Source organism: Colobus angolensis, unplaced genomic scaffold, assembly GCF_000951035.1.
Source record: "Colobus angolensis palliatus isolate OR3802 unplaced genomic scaffold, Cang.pa_1.0 Scaffold289, whole genome shotgun sequence".
NCBI lineage: Eukaryota > Metazoa > Chordata > Mammalia > Primates > Cercopithecidae > Colobus > Colobus angolensis.
The window spans coordinates 1,197,972-1,206,766 of record NW_012116143.1 but is presented as its reverse complement, the minus strand read 5'-3'; the positions used below and the strand labels follow the sequence as shown (position 1 = coordinate 1,206,766).

The window sequence follows — 8,795 nt, the reverse complement described above, 5'->3', positions numbered from 1 at the left end:
TTTTTTTTGTATTTTTTAGTAGAGACGGGGTTTCACCGTGTTAGTCAGGATGGTCTCGATCTCTTGACCTCGTGATCCGCCCGTCTCGGCCTCCCAAAGTGCTGGGATTACAGGCTTGAGCCACCGCGCCCGGTTGAAACTTAGAGCTTTCTTAATAACCACACTTCTCAAAATCAGAGTTTTACTTTTTCAGTAAATGTGCACCCTAGATTATAAGTTTTGTTGAGTCCTAGATTTTTACCTACTAGTGTAAATCTGTATTCCCTCCAAGCATGGCGACAAAGAGACCGAGTCTTATTTACGTTTTATAATCACTACTTTACCTGTTGTATTTGCAGTAAGTCTTTTGAGCACTATTAAACCTGTCAATTTTCTTGTCCTGTCAGAAAACTGAGATTTTGGCTCAAAAATGTATGTTATTAACACAAGGGAACAATATAGATGTCATGTACAAAGAAAATGAAATGTGAGAGGAGATTGTTTGGAGTTCAGGGGATGGAGTGTCAAGTCTTAAATGGTTGCATCTTTTTGCTAAGTGTTACTCAGAATATAGTTACAAATATGTAGCTGAAATTTGTTTGTTCCACGAGCTTCTCAGATGTGTCTACTGGGCAATTTTATGTGAGTTTTGATCAAAATTGGTAATCTCTTCAATCTTAGTTTTGCATAATTTATTACTGCCATTTTCTCAAATGAATAGGAAGTAGTGAAGTATTTTAAGAAGATTGCTCGGTGGGGTTTGATACAAGAACTGCCCAGTAGCTGGATGGCATTCAGAGTGCGTATTCTCTCTCTGAGGTATATAAGAAGAGCCCTGAGAACTCCTCATTGAGCCTCTTGTGAATCAGTCCATAACCTTGCAGTCTGCAACTGAAGCAGCCTCACCAAAGCAGAGAGCCAAGATTCCCTGTTTGGAAGGGTGGTGGGCAAGATAAAGTCCTCCAAAGTAGTTATAGATGATTCTCTTTCTGGAGTAAAAGTTACCTGCTCAGAGTTGTTACACAGCTGTATAAAGTGCTTAATGCTTTTAGTTCTGGGGTGGTTCTGAGGGAAGGAGAAGAGCCTGTGATTTTCTTTCTGGGTATCTTTTTAGTGCTTAGAAATAACTTGCCAAGAAGAAAAAAAAAAAAAAAAAACCACGAAATTACTTGCAAGCTGGTTGTGGTTGCTTATGCCTGTGATACTAGTGCTTTGGGAGTTAGACATGGGAGGGTATCACTTGAGCCCAGGAGTTCAAGGCCAGCTTGGCAGCCTAGGAAGACCCCATCTCTAAAAAAAAAAATGCGGATGTGTCTTCCCAGCTACCTGGGATGCTAAAGCAGGAGGATTGCTTGAGCCCAGGAGTTAGAGGTCACAGTGAGCCATGATCACACCACTACACTCCAGCCTGGGTTACTTGCAGACTAACAAAAAATCCCTTATAATTTTGTTTGTAATGCCTAAAGTGCTGATTTTTTTCCTGAGAATTCTTTACTGTGACCTTTATTTTCTGAGTTGTAATATTGTCTGTTTAGGTTAAAAAAAAAAAGTTTAACCACAGAAATGCATGTTACATACATATTTGATTTTTACTTAATCGTAATATGTAATACATGTCTTGTTTTGCTTTTACTTGTTTTCAGCTACTACTTATACATGTGTGATAAAGTGGTTGCCCCAAATGTGTCGCTTACTTCTGCTGTATCCCAGTCTAAAGAGCTCACAAAGACAGAGTCAAGTAAGTCCATATCAAGACAGTCAGAGAAGGCTCACAGTAGTTGTAAACTTCAAAAAACAGTGTCTTATCCAGATGTCTCACTTGAGGAACAGGAGAAAATGGATTTAAAAACAAGTAGAGAATTATGTAGCCGTTTAGGTAAGTATTCAGAGATTATCTTTCTAAAATTAAATATCTAATGAACACATTTATTCAGCATTTTCAAACAGACTTTTTGTTTAAGCTAAATTTTCAGATAATTAGAGCTTTTACCTTTAAAAATGCTACCCTTCAAAACTCTGGGTGATTTATTTTAATCTCAGTTGCTATACTTTCCTAGCGTGGTGATAGCTCAGGAGACTGAGATAGATACAGATAGGCTACCTGGCCTCAGACTGCAAGTTATTTTGGTCTGAATTTTTTTCCTTTCCTACCTTTTGTTTGCTGTCAGTCTTCAGGAGATCCTTGTTTTTCTTTCTTCCTTTTTTTTTCTTTTTTTGTGACAGAGTCTTTCTCTGTTGCCTAGGCTGGAGTGCAGTGGCGAGATCATGGCTCACTGCAGCCTCAACCTTTTGGCTCAAGTGATCCTCCCACCTCAGTCTCCCTGCTAGCTGGGACCAGAGGCACACACCACTGTGCCTGCCTAATTTAATTTAATTTAATTTAATTTTTTTTTTGTAGAGATGGGTCTTGCTATGTTGCTCAAGCTGGTCTCGAACTCCTGGGCTTAAGTGATCCTTCTGCCTTGGCCTCTCAAAGTGTTGGGATTACAGGTGTGAGCCACCACACACAAACTTTATTTTTCTTTCTAATTTGCCGTGAACTGAGACAGCATTTAACTAATACTAAGAAGTACATGTAAGTAAGAGTAGTTAGGTATAGAACTCAGGGAAACTTAGTTATGGAATAAAGCAAGGATTGAAAGCTCTGGGGGCCAGGCATATGGCATAAATGTGGAATATTGGCTGGTTGTTTAAAAGAAAAAAATAGCTGGCTACTTACCATGCCTTTTAAAATACTGTGGATTAAATGAGACATGTCCACAGGTATTGCCTGTGTTACCATCCATATAGCAGCACAGCTTTGCTTAGTGATTAGGCAGTGTGACAATTACTTTAGCTGCCTTGGAATAGTTGGAGGGTCCTCTATTTATTTAATTTTTTATAGAGAATTGAGATTCTTGGGGGTTTTCTTTTTTTTTTTTTTCTTGAGACAAGAGTTTCACTCTTGTCGCCCAGGCTGGAGTACAATGGGGTGATTTCGGCTCACTGCAACTTCTGCCTCCAGGGTTCAAGCTATGCTCCTGCCTCAGCTCTCCGAGTAGCTGGGATTAGAGGCGTGCATCACCACGCCTGGATAATTGTTTTGTATTATTAGTAGAGACAGGGTTTTCGCCATATTGGTCAGGCTGGTCTTGAACTCCTGACCTTAGGTGATTCACCTGCATCGGCCCATAATATTTTCATCACTCGAAAAATTAACCCTGTAATCCATTAGGAGTCACACCCTGATTCTCCCTTTCTTGAAGCCGCTGGCAACCACTAATCTATTGTCTATCTTTATGGATTTGCTTATTCTGTGCATTTCATTATAAAAGGAATTGTACAACATGTGGCTTTTCATGTCTGACCAAAAAGCTTATGCTTCTTTCATTAAGGATAATGTTTTCATAGTCCATGTTGTTGCATGTACCAGGACTTCTTTTCATGGCCTGATAAGATTCGATTATGTGGATATACCATGTTTTGTTTATCCCTTCATCAGTTGGTGGACATTTACAGTGGCTCTGTTTTTTGGAAATTATGAATAATGCTGCTGTAAACACTTGTGTAGCAGTTTAAGTGTGGGACTATATTTTCAGGTTTTTTTGGTATATATTTAGAAGTGAAATTGCTGGGTCATGTGGTAGTTATGTTTAATGTTTTGAGGGACTGCCAGACTTTTCTAAAACAGTTGCACCATTTTACATTCCTGTGGTAGCTTGGGAGTTTCAACTTTTGCATATCTTTGTCAACGCTTGTTATTGTCTTTTGAATATAGCCATCCTAGTGCTTGTGAAGTGGTATGTCATGGTTTTAATTTGCAGTTTCTCAGTGAATGATGATATTGAGTATCTTTTCATGTTTTTCTTGGACATTGCATATCTTTGGAGAAATGTCTATTCAGATCTTTTGGCTGTTTTAAAACTAGGTTGTCTTTTTACTATTGAGTTGTAAGAGTTCTTTATATATTTTGGATACTAGATCCTTATCAGATATTTGATTTACCATGCTGTTTTCTTTTTACTTTCTTATTAGTGTTCTTTTGTGTGTGTGTGTGTGTGTGTGTGTTTTCCTGAGACCAAGTCTGGCTGTATCACCCAGCTCTGCTCACTGCAGCCTCTACCTCCCGGGCTCAATCCATCCTTTCACCTCAGCCTCCCAAATAGCTGGGACTACAAGGATGTACCACCATGCTCAGCTAAGTTTTGTATTTTTGGTGGAGTTGGAGTTTTGCCACTTTGAGGCTGGTCTCAAACTTGTGAGCTCAAGCGATCCACCTGCCTCGGCCTCCCAAAGTGTTGGGATTACAGGGTGTGAGCCACCATGCTTGGCTGTGTTAGTGTTCTTTGAAGCACAAAAGTTTTAAATTTTTATTATATCCAATTTATCTATTTTTTTTCTTGTTTTGGGTATAATATCTAAAACTATTGCCTAATCCCAATTCCAAGGAATTTGTATTTATTTATTTTTGAGACTGAGTCTCGCTCTGTTGTCCAGGCTGGAGTACAGTGGTGCGATCTCAGCTCACCACAACCTCCACCTCCTGGGTTCAAGCAATTTTTCTGTCTCAGCCTTCTGAGTAGCTGGGATTACAGGTGCACGCCACCATGCCCGGCTAATTTTTTATTTTTAGTAGAGACAGGGTTTTACCATGTTGGTCAGGCTGGTGGCAAACTCCTGACCTCAGGTAATCCACCTGCCTCGGCCTCCCAAAGTGCTGGGATTATAGGCATGAGCCACCACACCCAGCCAAGAAATTTATATTTAAGGGTTGTAGCTCTTACATTTAGGTCTTTGATTAATTTAGAGTTAATTTATTTTTGTATACAGTGTAAGGTCCAACCTTTTCTTTTGCATGTGGATATAGTTGTCTGTATGTTGAAAAGATTATTCTTTCCTGATTGAATTGCTTTGGCACTTTGTCAACAGCAATTGCCTTATAAAGTATGAGTTTTTTAAGTTTCTGGACTCTGAATTCTGTTCTAGTGATCTGTATGTCTATCCTTAAGTCATACCACTCAGTCTTGATTTCTGTAGTAAACTTTGAAATTGGGAATTGTGAGTCTTTCAACTTTGGTCTTCTTTTTCAAGATTGTTTTATCTATTTCGGGTTTGCTGCATTTCCATATGAATTTTAGAATCTGCTTGTCAATTTCTGCAAAAAATGCAGTGGGGATTTTGATAGGGATTGCACTGAATAAGTAGATCAATTTGGAGACTGTTATTGTCTTAACAATATTAAATTCCAATCCATGAATTTGGGATGTCTTTCCATGTATTTAGGTCTTAAATTCTTTTAGTGATGTTTTGTAGTTGTAATTGTACTTGCACTACTTTTGTTAAATTTATTCCTATTTTATTTGTTTTAGTCTAATTTATAAATGAAATGTTTTAAAATTTTCATTTATGGATTGTTCTAGTGATTTTTTAATGGAGTGATATTCATACTTTGTTACTTGATTTTTTTCTCTCAAAGATACATCAATCTCAAATAATTCTACAAGTAAAAGGAAATCTGAATCTGCCACTTGCAAATTAGTCAGAGACATAAACCAAGTGGGAATTGGCCTTGTTGCTGCCGCTTCATCTCCTCTTCTTGTGAAAGATGTCATTTGTGAGGATGATAAGGGAAAAATCATGGAAGAAGTAATGAGAACTTATTTAAAACAACAGGAAAAACTAAACTTGATTTTGCAAAAGAAGCAACAACTTCAGATGGTAAAGTTGTTATGTAAATGATAGTCCATTATGAAAAGATACTTTTGTATATTGCTCTGTCACCCAGGCTGGAGTGCAGTGGCACGATCTCAGCTCACTGCAACCTCCGCCTCTCAGGTTCAAGCAATTTCTTCTGCCTTAGCCTTCCAAGTAGCTGGGATTAGAGGCACATGCCACCATGCCTGGCTAAATTTTGTATTCTTAGTAGAGATGGAGTTTCTCCGTGTTGGCGATGTTGGCCAGGCTCTAACTTTTGACCTTGTGATTCACCAGCCTCGGCCTCCCAAAGTGCTGGGATTACAGGTGTGAGACACCGCGCCCAGCGCCCCCGTATATGCTTAGTAAGAAAAGTCAAGATGAGATGCTATAATGTACTTAAGATTATTGTTTTACACTGATAAGGAATTTTAATATACTTTAAAATTTTTTGAGAAAATAGTTTTTAAAAATAATTACCTCTATATAGAACTGGTAATGATAGCTGAATTTTAGGTATTTTCTGTGCTATATTTTCCAGAACTGAAAATTTTAAGATGATGAAAATAAAGTAAAAATTGTATTGTGATTCTTTACATTACAGGAAGTAAAAATGTTGAGTAGTTCAAAATCTATGAAGGAACTCACTGAAGAACAGCAGAATTTACAGAAAGAACTTGAATCTTTGCAGAATGAACATGCTCAAAGAATGGAAGAATTTTATGTTGAACAGAAAGACTTAGAGAAAAAATTGGAGCAGATAATGAAGCAAAAATGTACCTGTGACTCAAATTTAGAAAAAGACAAAGAGGCTGAATATGCAGGACAGGTAAGAATTACTGTTTGTATAATGGTGCCCTTTCAGCATGGAAATGGAAACTGTTACTTCTCTTTTTTTTTTTTTGAGGCAGAGTCTTACTCTGTCGCCCAGGCTGGAGTGCAGTGGCGCGATCTCAGCTCCCCACCACCTCCGCCTCCTGGGTTCAAGCAGTTCTCCTGCCTTAGCCTCCTGATTGTAGCTGTGATTACAGGCGTGTGACACTATGCCTGGCTAATTTTTGTATTTTTTAGTAGAGACGGGGTTTCACCATGTTGGTCAGGCTGGTCTCAAACTGCTGACCTCGTGATCCGCCCTCCTCAGCCTCCTAAAGTGCTAGAATTACAGACATGAGCCACTGTGCTCGGCCACGGTTACTTCTCTAATAAAGGAATTACTTTTTGTCAAGCTCAGTTTACGAAGCTAGATTTCAAAATAGATAATTCTGTTAAACATAGCTTTATGCTGTATTGTCCAAGATGATTATTTTGATGTTTGTTGCTTTTATTAGTTTAAACTTTTATTAGGTTACTGCAGTTAGTTACCCAAATTGGTAATCTCTAGCCCTCTGAATATCATATGTTATATTATTTTAATGTAGTATATGAGCTTTCAAATCTGCAAATTAACAAACAGGAACTGTTGCCTATTATGTTCAAAAGCACTGGAGCAAAAATAAACAATTCTCTTTTGTTAATAGAATCTCACAATTTAAGGAACATGAACAAATAACTAACATGAGCAGGCTGTGATGAGCCATATAGTAAAGTATAGGGCATAATGAACATGGTGGATGTGTTCGTTCCTCTCGTTCCTTTGCTTTTTCTTACATTTAATGTCCTGTCGGATGTCAAATTAATAGTATTAGATGCTTAACGAATTTAGTATACATGAAATAGTTCATTTTGTAAGAAGTAATTTGAAAATAGGTGTTTTCTATGATATGAGGATTAAGTGGAAAAACAAAACAATTAAAATTGACATCACCTTTTAAATCACATAGCTGGCAGAACTGAGACAGAGATTGGACCATGCTGAGGCCGATAGGCAAGAACTCCAAGATGAACTCAGACAGGAACGGGAAGCAAGACAGAAGTTAGAGATGATGATAAAAGAGCTAAAGCTGCAAATTCTGAAATCATCCAAGACTGCTAAAGAATAGAAAATGTTAAAGAGATTCATCTGTGTATTATTGACAAGGTTTTTATGTTTGTTTGTTTGTTGCTTGCTTTGTTAATTGAATTCTGAAGAACTTATCTGCATGAAGATAACTAGGCATTCTATCCATTTGTAGATCAGAGAAAGTGAAGAGATTATATATTAGTACTTAAATTTTTACATTTTCCAAATGAATGAAAATGTATGTTTCTTTGTACTTTTTTAAAAAAACAGCTTAGTAACAATACCATATGGTTTCAACTAGTAGGTAATCTGCTTATATTTCTAATGCAAACTTAACAATTGTGTACTTTTTAAAAACTGCAGTATGTGATGGAAAATAACTGTGGTCAATTTTGTTATCCATATTTCAGACTCAATTTTAGATACAATGTAGCTTTATATTTTAAGTATATAGAGCTACTCAAGGAGTTGAATTTCCCCTTTTCTCATTAACACAATTTTTCTAAGTTGATACAGTATACTCATTAACATACATCAAATTTACTTTTACTTGGTTCAGATTGTGGAATGAATTTCCACCAGTTCTCTTCTTTTTAATGTGTATCCTAGGAGGAATTTTGTTGAAGTTAGAGCATACCCCATGAGCATAGTGGGGAAGAAGAATGTGTTGTTATGCACTGCTGCTAAACAGAAGAAGCAGTTGTAATTTGTTTTTCAGTTTAAATGTGGTTATATTTAGATTTTTTTTTAAGCAGCAACTTTTCAAAAATAAAATAATAATTTCTGAACTTTGTGTTGTTAATAATGGTGTGAAAATATTAATGTTCTTGAGAAAAACTGATACCATTGTTGTATATCAGTTTCTATACAATCCATAATCCTCCTGTATAGTTTTTATATGTAGTTATGAGTCTTACTGAAATTTATATAATGGACTTGTTTTTCTTTAAGTTGTAAAATGTTAAACACCTTGAAGGTTATTTTGGACTTTTGTATGTTTAAATGTTAAGTTTTACCAAAATTTGCACGAATGGACCATTTTCAATTACTACTTAATATAAAAATCAGGAATTTACAGTCAACTGATAGTACATGATAGGTGCATATAGGACAGTTTAGTTATCTGCTACTAAAAGATTTTTAGATAAGTTTTAGGAGATAAAGGAATTCCTTAGTTTCGGGAGGGAAAACATCTTCTGCACTT

The 8,795-nt window shown here is 36.8% G+C and overlaps 1 protein-coding gene across 4 annotated transcripts in view; it reads left to right on the top strand.

The window, feature by feature from the left end:
- Positions 1-8,379, top strand: part of SKIL (SKI-like proto-oncogene) — a 29,788-nt gene extending 21,409 nt beyond the window's left edge. For 3 of the 4 annotated variants that reach the window (XM_011948997.1, XM_011948995.1, XM_011948998.1), the window contains 4 exons: positions 1,623-1,855; positions 5,435-5,676; positions 6,257-6,481; positions 7,473-8,379. In XM_011948997.1, coding sequence (XP_011804387.1) covers positions 1,623-1,855; positions 5,435-5,676; positions 6,257-6,481; positions 7,473-7,631 — 859 coding nt within the window. In that variant the 3' untranslated portion in view covers positions 7,632-8,379. The remainder of the gene's footprint in view (positions 1-1,622; positions 1,856-5,434; positions 5,677-6,256; positions 6,482-7,472) is intronic. The other variant, XM_011948999.1, reaches the window with a different exon arrangement.
- Positions 8,380-8,795: the final 416 nt, after the last annotated feature.